The sequence below is a fragment of the Lindgomyces ingoldianus genome (genome assembly GCF_010093535.1).
Source record: "Lindgomyces ingoldianus strain ATCC 200398 unplaced genomic scaffold BDR25scaffold_4, whole genome shotgun sequence".
Lineage (NCBI taxonomy): Eukaryota > Fungi > Ascomycota > Dothideomycetes > Pleosporales > Lindgomycetaceae > Lindgomyces > Lindgomyces ingoldianus.
The window spans coordinates 1,309,774-1,326,209 of NW_022985165.1; the positions used below are offsets into that span (position 1 = coordinate 1,309,774).

General features: G+C 49.1%; 5 protein-coding genes across 5 annotated transcripts; 1 reads left to right on the forward strand and 4 right to left on the reverse strand.

Annotated features, from left to right (window-relative positions):
• Positions 1 to 1,053: 1,053 nt before the first annotated feature.
• BDR25DRAFT_253564 (uncharacterized protein) lies at positions 1,054 to 6,046 on the reverse strand (the record flags this gene model as incomplete). The annotated part of the gene is made up of 7 exons (XM_033686245.1): positions 1,054 to 2,363; positions 2,418 to 4,193; positions 4,240 to 4,476; positions 4,612 to 5,238; positions 5,294 to 5,530; positions 5,716 to 5,732; positions 5,782 to 6,046. 7 exons carry the CDS (start codon positions 6,044 to 6,046, stop codon positions 1,236 to 1,238), a joined length of 4,287 nt encoding a protein of 1,428 aa, XP_033552763.1. The 3' UTR covers positions 1,054 to 1,235.
• Positions 6,047 to 6,121: 75 nt separating this feature from the next.
• On the reverse strand, positions 6,122 to 6,476 carry BDR25DRAFT_253566 (uncharacterized protein; the record flags this gene model as incomplete). The annotated part of the gene is made up of 2 exons (XM_033686246.1): positions 6,417 to 6,476; positions 6,122 to 6,370 (listed from the first exon to the last, which is right to left on the reverse strand). Coding segments are annotated over exons 1-2 (276 nt in total), but the record flags the coding sequence as incomplete, so codon positions are not given.
• Positions 6,477 to 6,685: 209 nt separating this feature from the next.
• On the forward strand, positions 6,686 to 9,722 carry BDR25DRAFT_391304 (uncharacterized protein; the record flags this gene model as incomplete). The annotated part of the gene is made up of 19 exons (XM_033698141.1): positions 6,686 to 6,820; positions 6,856 to 7,041; positions 7,070 to 7,213; positions 7,257 to 7,540; positions 7,597 to 7,684; positions 7,794 to 7,952; positions 8,016 to 8,165; positions 8,203 to 8,349; positions 8,375 to 8,457; positions 8,514 to 8,577; positions 8,636 to 8,693; positions 8,728 to 8,782; positions 8,823 to 8,919; positions 9,032 to 9,057; positions 9,199 to 9,316; positions 9,377 to 9,390; positions 9,427 to 9,516; positions 9,548 to 9,564; positions 9,619 to 9,722. 19 exons carry the CDS (start codon positions 6,686 to 6,688, stop codon positions 9,720 to 9,722), a joined length of 2,019 nt encoding a protein of 672 aa, XP_033552765.1.
• A 1,101-nt stretch (positions 9,723 to 10,823) lies between these two features.
• Positions 10,824 to 13,629, reverse strand: BDR25DRAFT_89465 (HET-domain-containing protein). The gene has a single exon (XM_033699207.1). It carries the CDS (start codon positions 13,384 to 13,386, stop codon positions 11,206 to 11,208), a length of 2,181 nt encoding a protein of 726 aa, XP_033552766.1. The 5' UTR covers positions 13,387 to 13,629; the 3' UTR covers positions 10,824 to 11,205.
• Positions 13,630 to 13,810: 181 nt separating this feature from the next.
• On the reverse strand, positions 13,811 to 16,049 carry BDR25DRAFT_278689 (MFS general substrate transporter). Its single transcript, XM_033687699.1, has 6 exons — positions 15,516 to 16,049; positions 15,200 to 15,446; positions 14,773 to 15,148; positions 14,580 to 14,723; positions 14,337 to 14,532; positions 13,811 to 14,287 (listed from the first exon to the last, which is right to left on the reverse strand). Exons 1-6 carry the CDS (start codon positions 15,955 to 15,957, stop codon positions 13,935 to 13,937), a joined length of 1,758 nt encoding a protein of 585 aa, XP_033552767.1. The 5' UTR covers positions 15,958 to 16,049; the 3' UTR covers positions 13,811 to 13,934.
• Between the last annotated feature and the right edge of the window lie 387 nt (positions 16,050 to 16,436).

Genomic DNA, 16,436 nt, shown 5'->3' on the forward strand with positions numbered 1-16,436 from the left:
GAATGGCTCTAGACTAGGATGTTCCGTCCTTCTATTTCCTTAAGTGATTTTCCTACCTTCACATGTTTACCTCCACTGCAATGATAAGAAGACCGGAAAGGAGCATTATGACTAATAACGAAGAATCAGCCAGAGCCCAAAAGCCATCAACTCCAGGCACAGAACCGGCGCAGTTGAACTGAAAACTCCCCCTATGCTCAAACTCAGGAACATTCTTAGGAAAATTTTCTATGGCTAATTTCCGATAACCGGCTTGAAAATTCGATTTCCAAACCCTGAAATATATTGACGCATTTCATTGTCTCCCTGTATTGTTGTTCATAATCTCGGCTCATCTCGAGGAACAGATCTTGACTAAAACCATCAGTATATCGGGAGATTAATGCGCTAACCCAGATTACTCCATAATTTTTTATTGATAAGTTTAGTAGGTTTCCAAGTTGTGTTGAAAATTCGGGTTCGAAGGGCGCGAAAATTGACCTTGGAAGTGGAGTGACGTAGTGGGGCAAGTAAGCATCTTCGCTACTCGTCCACTCATTTGAATCTACAATCAGTCCACTACAGGTCTATGATAGGACCAACTCCTGTGGATCAGCCTAGGAAAGAAGTTTCTGGTCTATCATACTGAAGACATTACGGTGTGATATTTCAGAAACTTATCCAGAGGATAGTGAATATTGTAAGCGGTGATGCGACGGGAGCTGAGTCTCCAGGGTGGTTCCGGCTGGTGTTTTCGCAGCCGAAAGATCTAGTTGATGAAGGGATTAGGAGGATTACCGAGGCTCTCGATTGAGAAAATGCCTCTAGGAGAAACCTGGATGAAACATGCAGGAAGACTGTCCAAGGTCATCCATGCAGGTGGATGATCTCAAGACTTCGGAAATAGAGCTAACGGCTTTGCCAGCATAACTTAAGATGAAATACGTCTCCGACACTGACCGGGAATCGCAAAAAAAAAATTGAAATTTTGCATTTCTCATCAGGAAATTGCTCAGAACAATGCAGAGTGCAAGATGACCTCGGAAAATGTACATGCTTGCAAGTCCGTTCCACCGCGTAACAAATTTTATGTCCAAGGAAAACCGCCCTAGAAAGTACTAGAAAATACAAACGAATCAGGATATAGTGCAAAACTACCAAGACCAGAAAACGTGCCAGCACTTCGAATGCCCCCACTCTGACTCTCACTCCCACCCCTTCCCACTTCAGACCTCACACCCTTCCCACTTCAAGCCTTACACCCTTGCTTGCACTTGCTGTTGAAAAATTCTCTCATCCCCACTCTTCGTCCCTAGCTTCAACGCTCTCAACCCGGCCGGCAATGACGCTGCCACCGACGACACCGTGGTAGCTGCAGATGCCGAAATTGACATAGGCACTGTCGGCATAGGAGGCGGCGTGTCTTCGCCACTCATCTTGCGGCGGGACACGATAGAACCAGTGGCACTTAGCGCCAGAGATGCTCGGGGAGAGGCTGGAAGGGGAGTCGTGCTGCGTGGTGGTTGGCGGCGATTGAGGTAGACCATTGCTGCATTCATTGAAGAATTCGGGGGCATAGTCGGAGAGCCCGTAGGCAGCTGTGGAAGTGGGTCTTTCGGTGGAGGGAGAGGTTGATGATTGCGATGACTTAGTTGCTGAGCAAGAGAAGAAGACTGCACCTGTGCCTGCGTCTGCTGGATTACCTGTGCTCGTGTTCGCAGAGGTTGTGGAGCCGGTAGGGGAGGCGATGCGTTTGCTGCAGCACGAGTGCGAAGTCCATGTGAACTGATGCTAGAAGCGATACTTGGGGCCTTAGTGTGACCTCCGCTCAGTGCTTGAGCGTGCGCATTTGGATTGTAAGTTGCCATTAGCTGCGTGAAGTCATACTCGGCTGGTAGTCGGCTCAAGCGACGAATATTTGACATATTACTGTTGATAAATGTTGACATCCGGCGAAGTGCATTACCCTGTTGCTGGCTTTCGAACGACGAGGGAGCCTGGAGGTTCTTAGCAGCACGTGCGGCGTGAGCATCAGCTAGACGTCTCGATTGTGGAGGGTCGTAATCGTGCGATGACAGGCTCTGGGAGTTTCGTTGCAGCGTTTGCTGCGCACTAGCAAAGATCTGTGCGAAGTCTACTTCGACCCCGTTCCGGCTTCGGAGTCCCGTTGACATGCCATCGCTATATGACATGTCCGGTGGTTTAGCTAAAACAAAGAACGAACCATCCATGATCTTGCGGCGGACGTTGTTCCAGCGTGTGCGTGCAGGGTTATTTTCGATTTCGGGACGGTAGATCGATTCTTGCGAAAGCGAGGCATAGTAGGCTTCAAGGCGCGCGGCAATCCTTTCGAGGACGGTAAGAAGATAGGATGCGAGTTTGACCTTGAATGAAGTGTTAGCGTGCCTCTTATTATGAAGATCTCAGTCCTCCCTCACTTGCTTAGAGCTCGCGGACTCGTCCATCGCAGCAATCATATCAAAAGCATCCATGCCCAAAGCAGTCTCGTCACGGATATGCTCTAAAAACGTCACATCGAGCTCCGTGATCGTCTGCGCGTATCTCAGGATGCCGTTCTCATGAAATCGTGCCAACTTGCTGCTATTGCACACAAATTGGCCGACTTCAGAAACCTCCTTCATGGCCTTGGTAGCATCAGGAGACGACTGCGCTCGAGTGATCGTGCCGATGATATCGGGAAGCCGGACATTGGGTGCGACTGCGTTCGCCAGAGAATACGAAAGCTTGAGATAAATTTCCTGCAGTTTCGCCCCAAACAATGCCGAGAAGCCATTCTGCATCAGCCGGCTCTGGAACTGGTAGAACTTGCGTACACCACCAATGTTAAACAGACCACCAGAAAACCATACCTTCGAATCCTCAAGGATATTGTTCGCTTCGAAGTACAAAGTCGTGAGGCTCTCAACGCTCGTTCGTAAGTATTGGTACCACTGATCGTAAATGTAGCTCAATTCGCTGGACCGGAAGTCGGGTTTCGCACCAAGGTGGCCGATGAAGTACTTGGACAGAAGACTCGATACTTCAGGATTGCTAGAGTGAGCAAGGTCGTCAAATGTTTTTGTTGCATCAAGACCAGCACTAGCAGCGACGATAAGAGTGCCGCCCGGGTGCATTGGGAGGAAGTCCGTTATGTCGTACACTCCACCATGAACGCCAATCCACATGCGTGACCCTTTTCGATGGCCTGTATGAATAGCAAGCCTTGACATGGGTATCGTCGGTGTTGTGTTAGGGATAGAACGAGGCGTCATGAAGATATCGAGCATGAACCGTCGCTCTGCAAAAGCCGTGGCGAGTAGAGTATCTGCCGACTCATGTGTGGATGCTTGATATTTGTAGATGGCCTGCTTGATACCAGACATGACAGTCTCGTATACCGAAACGGAGCCACAAATGTAGAGATGGCCTCCCAGCCCACCCTGGTTCCTGGACATGACAAGCTCAGAAACCAGCCTGCCTTGCTCAACGATGGTAGTATCGATATACCGAGGCTCCATATCCTGCTCAACAAGGTCTCTTAAAGCGGGATCATAGACTAAGCCTTTGCGATCGCGGGAGAATGCGGTATGGAGCTCAAGTGAGCCTTCTTGGACAAGACTCCGCAGCTCCGCCTCGTGCAAGAACTTGTCGCGGGATTGGACCCCCAGAAATAAAATATTGCGACCAATCCCGTGTTGCGAACGAGCTTGCCAGAAGCCACGAAACGGTGCAATGCCTGAACCACCAGCAAACATCGCCACTGGGACCGTAGTGCTTGAAGGCAACTGAAACTGGATCGGGCGCGATACTCCGATTAGTACAGACTCGTCATCAGAGACCGCGCACGGAAAGTCCATGAGATGTGGAGGCGGGTTTAGGAAGCCACTAGACACTCCGTACAAAGGCAATGAAGGCTGGACAGACTGGAAAATGGAGTTGCGGGTGCTTTCGGTGCGAGAGACCGTAAGATCGATCATACTAGGAAGCATTCCATCCGATGCATTGGAGATGCTGTATGTCCGCGGTACTTCAAGTTTAATCAACTTTGGGAGCCAAGCAAGGTTCATGAGGTCGAATGCTCGGTCCCAGATATCCTGAGGTGTGTCCCTAATAGCGGTTTGCAGCAAGTCGCCAATGCTGCCTTTGACTGGCCAGTCATCGGATGCGAGGATATGGAGAGTCGTCTGAGATGACGCACGGAGCATTTGGTGGAGCTGTATATGAGTTAAAGGAGAGTTCAGGAATGGGAGATAAACATACTGAAAGCACGAGATCTTTGGTGAGGGGTGCCAGATGGCCTCGCTTCAGCACCTCCTTGACAGTGAGACCTGAACCAGAAACCTTGGACACCATCTCGAGATGCTTAGAGAATCGTGCCCACTCAGATCCTTGCTCAACTGGGACAATGGCGTCCATGAGATCTTCGAGCCCTAATGCGGCAGCTACCTTTGCCGTCTCATACGAAGGATTGATTGGCATGACAGCTATTCGATCACCCTATATACAGTCAGCGCTGAACACTGCTAGAATAGAAAACCGGTAATAGAGAACCGCCTAAGCTTCGTGTGGTGCTGCAATATAGATGGTGCCATGAAATGGATGCTGTAAGCAGCAGATAGTCTTGTGACTTACTGGTTGAAAAGTAATACCCGTGTTATGCAAATCAAATGTAACAACCCCCGTAGATCGGTTGGGGTCATTATCAATCTGTCGCCTGTCCATGATCCTCGCTCGGAATCGGCATTCTTCAAAGCTCCCTCGCATCTCGTGCGGTTGAACCTTGACCTCGCCGCGATAGGGGTCGAGCCTCTCCCGCATCGCATCGGACAAGGTGCGGTGGACCTCCTCCCATGGCCTCCCATCTGACTCCCCGGCTCCTGCATTCCCATTGGTTTCTGTCCGCCCAGTCTTGGCCACGACTTCTAGGAACCCGTAGACTTTGTATCGGTGAGTTCCCATAAAACCACGCTCTCCAGCATACGATTCGATTAGTCCTTCCAACACGCCTTCCAGCCTCGGATCGCCACTAGCCTTCACAAACTCAGGTACTCGGTAGTGGTTCTCAATTGCCGCAATAAAGGCTCGAATGTTAAGCGGCAGCCATCGCCGGAGATGGACAGCTTCAATGCCAAGAAATGACGTGTATTTGGTCCTGCCGATAAAAGCATCCATTAAAAGGAACAGAGGGAGTGCGAGTCCGGAGAGTGCTGGGACACGTTTCGACAGGGGTGCACTAAATTTAGCGTATCTCTGTCCCCACTGAACCTGGTTAGCGGAAAGGCTATAATAGCCAAGCAATGGGTAAATTTCATACCTCAACTGGATTTGCAAACTGCTCACCCGAAGCAGGATTAACTGAGATCTTATGAAATACGTATGGAAGTTGATCAATAATTGACTTGAGTTGAATTAAGTCCCGAAGTAGGCCTTCGGATTCGCGATTCATCACATGCTCCTGGCATCGCGCAAGAATTTCGATGCCAGATTGGAAGCAGCCGTGTACTTCGGCCATGCAGAGCAGGAACATGGCTTCACCACGGTCGTTGAACACCTAGATCCTTTAGTATCCAATGGTTTCATGTAATAGTTGAAGGTACATACCGGCCATCGAAGGTCCATGTTTTCTGTCCTTGCGACGTAAGGCTGAACGCTGGTGGGGTCACGAAGCTTGTAGTTATAGATGCTGACATCGAATTGGGTTAAGTGAGGAAGGGCCCGGCCCATGCGAGTGCAGACTTGTCGCAGCGGAATAGCTAACATTATTAGTAAATACTCGCTATGCAGATAATACAGCGCCCGTACCAATATTTCGCGGTATCCCTTTCGTCTCCTCTTCCTCGTCATCTGCCTCCCCAGAAATGTTCCGGAAAGCTCCAGGAGGTGCAATAACACTAACACCTTCATTGCCGTCATTCACCTCCTCGTAACGGTAGACGCTGGCTAAGATACCCAGGCAGACTGTTGCTGCCCACAAAGCTCGATCAGGGATGACATCTGGAGTGCCATAAACGAGTGGAAGGGCGAGGATAGATTCTCTCATGTTTCCTCGGGCGACAACACCCGGCATTCGCTCGCAAAGGTCGGACCATATCCTGCCAGGCGAAGCTCGTAGTGCGACTGGGGCATCCGATGGGTCTGGTGGCAAGAAACCGAAGGCTGATGAAAGATATCCATCTTTCCATCCAGTTCGCGGCCCGACCTCTTCAGCCCGCATGAGAACGCGCCGAGCAGGTGCGCCGAGCGCGACAGCTAGTAGATCGACGTCCTCGGGCTGGAGATTGTCTGCATTCTTGAGGCCGTTGGTGATTTCGCGAGCCGGAGCTTCTGGCATAAGCATCTCGTTTAAGCCCTTGCGCTCCTGCTCGTACAGAAGGGAGGTTTCCTCGGAGGTCTAGAGGTATCAGTAGACCGAATCCTCGCTAGTCGAAGGAACTCACTGTGGAGTACATCGTTTGTGAGCCCATGTTCGGCTGGAAAGCTGCGAATGCGCAACCGCGGGGTCCAATACGGCTAGCAGGACATCCTCCACCAGAGTCTGAACCACTTCGCCCGCCAACTGGACAACCTCGTACGGACATGTTGATTAGCTGATCAACAGTAACTAAAAGAAAGGAAGGCGTGCGGCCGGCGCCCAATTATGAACAATAAAGAACGACTTAAACAACACAGAGTTAAAGAATAGAATTACGGAAGATAGACGCGCAGCATGCTGACCAGGACTGAGGCAGGTGAGGCTCTTATTTTGAACAGTCCCTCAGCCCTAGGATATCCCTCTAATCATGTACGAAAAGCCTTCGGGCACCACAGGCCACATGCCGTCGGAGCTCCACGTATTCCAGGAGTGGCAAGCGGGATATCGCGTGAGGGGGCGCTAAGTTCTCGCGTTCTTCAACCACCAAGTTTCCTAGAATGGGAGGGTTGACGTATGCCTCAAGCTGCCGAGCTCTGGGCAGAGAGTCCTCTGCATCTCACACTGGCTGGATGAGCCACACGTGGGACCCCTGCGGAGAACTTGCTGTCAGAAGGGAAGCCGTAAGTGTCAAAGGCTTCCACAGAGCTCTGGTGATGCCCGTTCCATGGCTGACGCTAGTGTTTTGCTGTTGGCTTCATGACAGCCAAGCGACTGTGTCGCGGCAGCTCCCGAATGGCTAGAGCCATTAAACGGCCCCTTCTTCACAAAAGAAGAACAACTCATGGCGGAGATGTTCATTTCGAGCCTCAGGCTGGCACCATGGTAGGCTGGGATCGGTAGCTGAATCCGGGGCATTCTGAAACAGGAGTATGCCAAGCTGTTCCCTCAGGTCTCTGCCAAGTGGTCAAGAGCATCAGATATGTCAGATATCCGCCACCGACGGTACTCCTTCATCTTTCTTCTATCGAAAATGGCATTTGTTTTGCAAAGTGCAGCCATACAGTGGTCATTCCGGCGATGGCGTGCAAGAAGGCTCTGGGGATGGGACGTCGTGAACATTGGCATTACGAGAAGCGACGACTCAGTCGCGCTGAAGACGCGCGTCAATGGAGATGACGGATATGCAAAGTTGCACAGTGGGAGGGAAAGGTGAATACACGATGAAGGATGGAGAGATAGCACAGGCGCTGTACGAAGGTTAACAGTAACGAGCGGACACTAGTCTTCAATTGTTCTAGCCTGAAATGGGATAAGACTTCCACACGCGTCAACCCTACAACATGTGATGTATCAGTGTCGTATTGTCGCTATTCAATATTACTTTTACTATATCTATCGTTGTAGGCCTTCTATCTGCGATGTGAATTCTTGTATCGCATAACGTAGAACATGATCGGAGCAGCTTTTGTCCATTAAAGCCCTGGCTAGAATAAGGGAGAGCGTCAACAGGATGCCACTTTCGAGCTTAAAAACTCTCTGCCATGTTCCACGTTGTTTCCGTGAGAGGGTTGGACATATTGATTGGCATGATGGCCCATTATCTAGGGATGGGGGATCCAGAGTGAGAGCCTCGGCACGACGAAACTTCCTGCACGCATGGAGCGTCTTGTCAATATCGGCATAGCCCTCGCCACCTTTTTCCTCCACATATCTTTCATTCTATGATCTTTCATGCACACGAAGCCTTTTGTCGATATTACTTCCATTATCCCCCTTGCGGGAATTGCTCTCCCTCTTAGGCCGTCTCATAGCCATCAAAATTATCGCATTCAGAGTGCTGACCTCCCTGTACCTTCCCGAGTGCCTTTGAGCTATCTGTCAGTTCAAAGGATTCTTACCTAGCACGATGCTGCCCCACAGCAGAGACTCTTCTCGAGAAGCCATGCAATTCGCCTTTCGCCATGGCAAAACTCTATAATAGCCAGGAGTTAGCAAAACGCCAGACCCCAGCTTGTCATGTACATTGCATGAGCATTCCAATAGTCCGGCTCTCAGAAACCTCGACCTAACCTACAACCTCACCCTAACCTTGGCCTCTATGTCGCAGATATCGCCCCTCTAAATTAGTCCACTCTTTCGGGTTGCGTTCCAACCCATCGTTTCTCAGATGTGGGAGAATGAGCCTGACAGGAACCGCTGTCGTGGGGGGATTTAAACGGAGAGACGCCAACGGGCAAATTTGGAATGTTCGAAAAGCTTGCTGATTAATAGATTAGCTATGTCGCTGGCAATCGGCGCATTGAGACATGGGGCACCGGTAGATCCAGTGAGGTTAACTCTTACAACGGTGTGTCAAGAAGCAGTGTGTCCAATGCAGCGCTGCCAACGATCCGTAGTACTATATGATTGGGTAATTTTGATGCCTGTACGATTGAGATTTTGTGTACGTTCGTACGGCAGGAAGGATAAAAGGTAGGTGTACGTATCGTAGCGGTTACGGCTCACGTGATCTGTACGAGTATGATTTGATTGAAGTACGCCGCACTCAGGTTGAAACAGCTTTGATACTTACAGGCCTTATCTCATTGGTCAGATACCTCTGTTTTCTGTTTTTCCGCAGTCTCTTACCTAGGCTGCAGAAGTTAAGAGCCCTCTAGACTGCGTCTCTTGCCTCATCCTTCGGTAGTACGTTGTCTATAGATGAAGACTAATCGCAGCAGGGAAAGGTAATCCACCTCTAGCTCTACTCTCCGGAGCCCTCCTAATCCTCTAGAATCGCTATGCAAAGACCCTAAAAAGGTAATATGATCCATACTACGTACCGTACCTAGGACATGATAAAACGTACGGTGTGGCTCACAAACTAGGTACGTTCATACCGAACATGTGACTGGTACAGCTCACTTTGTACAGACAGTAATATGCCCCGTTGGAAGCCCTGATCCGATGTTGGATCCGATTGGTGTGGTTGAAACAGAAGGATTGGTTCTGCTTACTAAGGTTAATATTTTAGAGAACTTACTGAGCGACGGGACTACGGTGGAGCCGCCCATTAAGGAGTATGCTACTTACTAAGAGTCTGAATGCGGAAATAGCATTCATTTTACCCTTGGTTGTATATTTCTAGTATCATTTCTATTCATACTGTACAGTACCATAGAAATTCCAGGAAGTGTGCATATTACGTGGAACGTCTATCTAACATGTTGCTTCTAGTCGTTCGTTGCCTAGCCGTTGCATTTAATACTAGTCTGCCTGAAACGCCGAATTCATCCGGCCCCTTTTAGGTCTAAACCGACAGTTTCTGTGGGCAGAATTCGCAATCTGGATCAAGGTCCTCTTCGCAAAAACCGCCAAGAATCTCTCTCTACTTAGCAACCTCTATATTTAATGCGCTAACCGGCCTTCTTTCATTGTACTACAATTGGCCATCAGGCGTTTTTTGAGCGCTGTAAAGTCGTGTCCATAGACAGATAGAATGTAAAGCTATTGGGAGCACCAGAGCCACGAGGAACTTATTTGATTGCTCAAAGAGTGTACCTAGGGGTATGGATATAAAGAGAAGAGGTTAGACTTAGCAACATGTGACTATCGTATGAGTCGTGCGTGAATGCTGCAAACATAGAAGGTATAAAGTTCGCAATTGTAGTAGTAATAAGACAACTAGGCGAGATAAACATCTACTGTCCTACCCAAACGCCTCCGAATGCAAAGCAATATCCTTGCACTTCCCACTCCTAACCCGCCTCTGAGCCCGCGCCACCGCATCCACTAATTCGGTCCTAAAGCCCTCAGGCCCGCTTCTAACAGTCGCAGTCTTCTTGCCGCCATTGACGAAATCCCCAATAAGTGTAGAATGGAGAGATGGCAATAGAAGATGCATCGCCCAGCGGCTTGGGCTCTGCGTAGAAAGGCCAGAGTTCGGCCTGTGGATCTTGGCAATGTTGTGAGGTTTCGATCCTGGATCGTTTTATACGTGATCCAGAAATATGAGGCCGAGGACGATTAAGAAATGTTAGGTAACACATTGCCCGCAGTCTAGTTGGCCGTCCCAGGAATGGAAGCATGTGGCGCGTCTTTTTAGCGCATCAAAGGTGGCACACATTTGTGCAGCTCGGATGCAAAGTGGATCAGAAAGAGGTAGATTTTCTACTGATGTGTCCATCTCTATATGCCCCATATGCCCCATATCTATAGTGGCGTATATTCTTCTCTATCAGTCCTTAGGTGGAGAGCAAAGAACGGTGCAGAATTATTCTTTGAGATCGAATTAGAGGGAGTCGCTTTTCGTCAATCTGACGAGAAGTTCGGCTTTCATCCTTTGCTAACTACGTCGTCCAGCATATGAAGAGAATTCTGAAAACCTGCAAAATAATCTGGTCCACATGGAAGGTACCTTGACCTAATATAAGCAAAGTTTCATCCCATGCAGAGTTTAAGTCAATCACAATTCGCACACAGCTATTAAGTTCTTATTTCCGCATAATCGATCTGACTAGTTTAGATATCGACCATATGGAAGTCTTTTGGAGCTTGTCTTCTGCTCTGACTTCCATCGTTCGAGGCCGGGAAAGTCAACAGCTACTCATCACGTGGATAACTGATATATGAGAACCTTATATCGAAAGCGAGCAGTTTGACTTTGATGGGTCCAGTGAAATCCGAATTCAGTCCTTTGGGATAGGGATTTAGATAATGTTTTGTGCTTTAAAGTGTTAAAGAATAAGTCCGGCAAGTTGATTGATCATATAAATGATGGCGCTAGCATTTCTTGGGAACTCCGACTTGTCCACAGACATCATTAGCCAAGGGCGGTGAGTGAAATAAATAAGGGTATCTTGCAAGTTTAAACTTTCAGCAGGCACTATAGGGCCTCACACAATGCTCATCTTTCTCTTAATCCACGGGGCAGTCTTCCATTCAGTCCCACGCTTTTCTTCGATCTTCAATCCCTCTTGTTCATAATCTGCCAAGGGGGAAACATAGATCCGAATACTCATGTACCCAACTCTTCTCCATTTACCATCAGCAGTGGATTCAAGCAGTAGGACGATCGCAGTAAATTGCTCTTTCCACACATAGTTCTTGTGAGTTGAAAGCTGCACCAAGCAGAAGCGCTGGCCTTGGTGAGAGATGTGCTTTCGTCGAAACTCCGAGCCTTTCGCGATGTACTGGGCTCGTTCGAATAGATGTGGGTGCTTGCTGGTGGGCAAGGCTGGTTGCTGTGGGTCCTCAATTGGGAGAAAGGGTGCGGTGAGGACAAGAAGACCGTCTGTGACTTTCCCGAATGGATCTTGCCCCGCTGTTTTGACTTTGATCGTGTGGACTTTTGCTTGGTGTTTAAATTCAGTAGTCTCTGTCATTTGTCCGTAGAACAGAATCGGATGTCCAAACAGGGATGCCCACGTCCAAGAAGGCGCTAAATATTCGATTTCTGCTATATTAGTCATACGGTTGTTGGATTCTCTTGACGTCCAGCATAAACTCCTCATTAGGTCTCCTTTCCACATTCCAGCTAGATAAGTGTCCCCTGTCACATGGTAGAAATCGTTCGCTATGCCAGCGAGTGCCGGGAGTGTATCACTCAATTGCGTCAGGTCCCTCGTGGAGTATTGCGTGACAATCTCACACCACAGATCGTAGTACGAAAACAGGCTTCCCCCAGGAGTCTTCAAGAGACCTTGGCTGAAGAAACGACGAGCTGTCAAGATTTGCTGGAAGCTTTGCAATCCGAAGCGTGGAAACTCTCGGAGACTTTGCAATCCATTATCTTTCATCCTTTCAAGTGATGGATAATAAAGAGAGAAGATATGTGGGATATTGAGCATCCGGTTCACTTTGTAAATCAGCCTTAAAGCCATTGTCGCGCGCATGGCTTGGATATGGGCCTTGCTTCGGTAGTTCTGGGTGGACATTGTCGATCGGCCGGCTTCATCTACTTGGCCGTTGGCACACTCGAAGGAGATCAAATGCGCTCCGAGCCAGATAGTACGTGGTGCCAATAGGCTCTCTTGTAGAGTCCAACCCCGAGTATGCATCAAACTAGTGCGTGCGGGGTCACTGTAAATCTCCTGTGCAGGGCGCAGGATGACGGTTTGGGGAGGTGTCTGCCCATTTACCCAAGGAACGGTGCAAGCCCATGAATCGAGAGCGCGATCCCTAAAGATCCCGTCACTAGATCTCGAAGATGCAGCAGCAGCGATAGTGACGACGGCTCCTTTATAGACGTCTCTCATCTTAGCTGCTTCCCGCGTCCAGTCTTCAGTGGAGTCTTGCTGAATACACAAAGCATCAATCCAGAGATATCGGATACGAAGATTCTGGGTGACAATAATGGCGTCTCGTAAAGTTGCCGGAAACCGTTCCAGTGGTAAGCCGGCACGAAGGATTTCTTCCGTTTCGGTAGTCAAAGTCAATATCCTCTCTCCGCCCCAGCAATAAGATAGCGCAGCGAAGGCTTCATGGCGCTGCTCGCCATCAACAAGACGTGGCTGTGGCGTTCCATTTATATCTGATGACTCCACATCGATGATTCTCGTGGGGAGTTGTATACTCCCGGGGGAGGATTTCTTGCAGGCTTTGTGGTTATCGCAACACCCTCGAAGCCATTTTCGACACATGGTAAGACATTCTGAGGATCCTGAATACGGAAAAATTGAAGCTGCCAGTAAATGTCGGTTGTCCTCTGGCTCGGCCCCCCGGTGAGCACAAACTTCGAAGTGAGCGAGCGTTCTCTGCTGTCCACCGTTGGTGTACTGAAAGGCTGCAACGAAGGGAAGAGAGTGAAGAGCAGGATGATAAGGAGTAGTTCCAATCCATATCTGTTCCATCCCAGGGCCGGCTTTCAGGCCGTCTGTGGTAAGATGCCTTGGGTCAGCATTGTAGCAGTAGGAACGCCATATTGAATTACAAGGATCGCATCTCGATGCGGATGCTTTTAGAGAAGGTAGATCTGGCAGGTGTTGGAAAAACCGGGGAATTCCTTCGGTCTTAGCTTCAGCTGCGAGGAGCAGGGCTCTAACATCGATTCTGCTGCAAACTGAACAGAGTTTCATGCTCAGCTCAATATCGCAAACCAGACGCGAGATACTCTGCGCCGACGAAGGTATTTAACAAGGGTGGGTGGACAAGGACGACGAAGTTCCAAGGGCTAGGTATTGACCTCGTGGGGACCAGCCCTCCCCGCCGCCGGATGCTACTAGGATCCGAAAAATTGCCACCGTGCGTGAGAGTGAAATGAAATAATTATGATCAATTGTCAACGGTTGCAATTTCAGCCGAAATAGAGACGAGAGGACACAGAAGTGAGGTGCAGTTAGTAGCCAAGTTTGAGAAGAGACACAGCGATTAGTCAGCTAAGCTCAGACCTTCCCGCTTTTTTCCGCCTCAACTGGCCGTTGCTAAGCCTCACCGAGGGGACGCCATTCTTGCACTAATCCTTCTGCTTTCAAGGCGTTACCTTTCACCTCCTCTAGAAATCTAGAAACCTAGGGTTCAAAAGTCATTATAAATGCTTATAAGGCAAAGAGAGACCCTGATGACAACCACGCCGTGAACATCCCTGGACGCGAAACCCTAATATCTCATCTTAAGTTCTGTCTCCTCAGACGGCCAACCATTCTTTCGATTCACTCTGTATCGCCTCCCTGTCTTTAGCAACAGCTTTCACATTCCGATGTTCAAACCCCAATGAAAACAAAAGCGCCAAGCCCCCAGCAACAAGCGCAAAGATGAAGACATCCCGAATTGCATCTCGATAAGCTTCCCGCAGCAGAACTAGAGCTTCCGGTGTCTGTGCCAGAGCACGTAAATTGTATGCACCTGCTGCGATCACCAATTTCGGCGACATTTTCGGGAGCTTCTGCGTAACCTCTGCCGTTAAACGGTTGAGGAATATCGTTTGCGCGATACACAGGCTCAATGAACCACCTAATTGAAAGGTGAATTGAAGAATTGCTAGATCGATTTTAGCTTCTAGGAAGAGTTGGAAGGTAGAATCACGTACCATTACCAGTTGGAACTTCTGCCTCACTCAGCACGGCCTGGACAGCAGTATATGGGTGATTGATGGATATACCCGTGCCGATAGCGAACAGGATGAAATAACCAACCCAAGTTGCAAGATGTGTTTCCATATCCAGCATCGTTATGAGACCGGATCCGACCATACCAATAGCAGTTCCGAGGATCAAGTACGGCGTCTGAAACAGTTAAGGTACTGTCTATGAACTCGACATAGCAAACATACGTAATAGCCGAATCTCGAGGCCAGCCCTCCCGAAAGCACTGTGAATCCGATCTGTGGAAGTGCTAAAGAAAGAAATTCCACCCCGCTCTTCAAAGCACTGAAACCTTTGATGGATTGGAAGTAGATAGGGATGTAGTAACCGTACTATTCAACATTAGCTTCTCTCTTATCCTAGTCATTCCTTTATCCTCACCACATATGTAGGCATCGAAAAGAATAGCAGGTAGAAAGCCCCGGAAACAATTGACCTCTGCCTAAGAATCGAGAACGGCAGCGTAGCATCATCACCCATTCGCCATTGGACCAAGAGAAAAAGAACAAACATCAACCCAGAGCCGACAAAGAGACCAATGACTTCGGGCGACCTCCAAGGCAAAGTTTGGCCACCCCATTGCATGGCGAGCAGAAGGGAGCAGATGGAAGCGACGATCAAGATTGTTCCGGCTAGGTCGAGCTGCTTGATCTTTTGGCCCAAAGTTGTAGAGCTAAAATGGTCCTTTTCGTTGTTACTTTTCAGCCGAAGGAAAACGGTTATGAGTACCATGACCACAGCTCCAATTGGAACATTGCTAGTCAGTTTTAGCATCCTCACTCCAAGCGCGTTCTACCTGCCTACTCACATCCAGAAACACCACCGCCACGTCGCATGATCCGAAAATGTCCCTCCAAGTACAGGCCCAATTCCAACACATATACCGAAGACGCTAATTACCACCCCCAAGTAAAGAGGTCTCTTTTGTAGCGGTACTGTATTCGTAATAATGACCAAAGCGCCTTGGAGCAATCCGGCCGCTCCACAACCCGCGATCGCTCGTCCTGCGATGAACACCGGCGAGGATGGAGCTGCGGCGCACAATATCGAACCCACTGCCACTAATCAGAATGCAATCCCTAGAAAATCAAGGCATTCTCAACGTAGAAGCTCTTCGAACTTACCTTCAAAGACAGCAACACATGTCAAGTAAATCCCTTTAATACTCAACAGCTTATACAATTTTCCAAAACTAGGCTGCAGCGCAGTCAAAGTAAGCAAATAGCCACTCCCATACCATCCGATATCATCTAGTGTATGGAAAGTGCTCGTAATCGCCGGGATTGCTGTCCCGATGATTGTGGTATCCAGCGCGATTAAGAAGGTGCCAAAGAAGAGTGATCCTATTACGATGAAAAAACCCAAGGACGTGTATCCCTCCGGCGCCGGTCGTAGTTTTAACGAAGTGTCTGTGTCACCAGACGATGGTTGTAGGCTGCTATTTCCGTTGTAGGATGTGAAGGAAAACTCAAGATTTGGAGGTGGAGGATCAAGTGCAGAGGTTAGGAAAGAGTAAGGGTAGGATTCGTTTCTCGATAGCTCGATGCTGGATTTTTCGGAGTCCATGACTATTGCAGAGAGAAAGAGAGAGATAATGACTCCCTCCGTACCTGAAGCAATGGTCAAAGTATAGAGAGGAGTAAGAGTGCGAGTGTTTCACAACATCTGTCAAACAGCTTCCACAGGGAATCTATCCGTGGAGCCACCACTGACGTTGTATCTATTCTGCAAGCTTTCGAACTACCTTCATGCATCCTCCAACACACAAACCACTCCGTCCTCCCGCGGCCCCGACCGCCATCAATAACGCTCAGTCTGTAATATTACCCGACCCCTACGCCGCCTCCCCTCCATCAGCCCCCTTCACTATCGAACCTGGCCCCAAAATTTCCTTTCCGAAGTTTAACGATGACGCAGCACATCCCATCGTATCGATAGCGGGACCAAGGCACTCGCTTATTTGCGGGCAGTGCACAGACCAGGATGCATGTCAGATTCTTGACCCGGTGTGTGGCGAGCGGTGTTCATTTATTCCTACAGGGGTA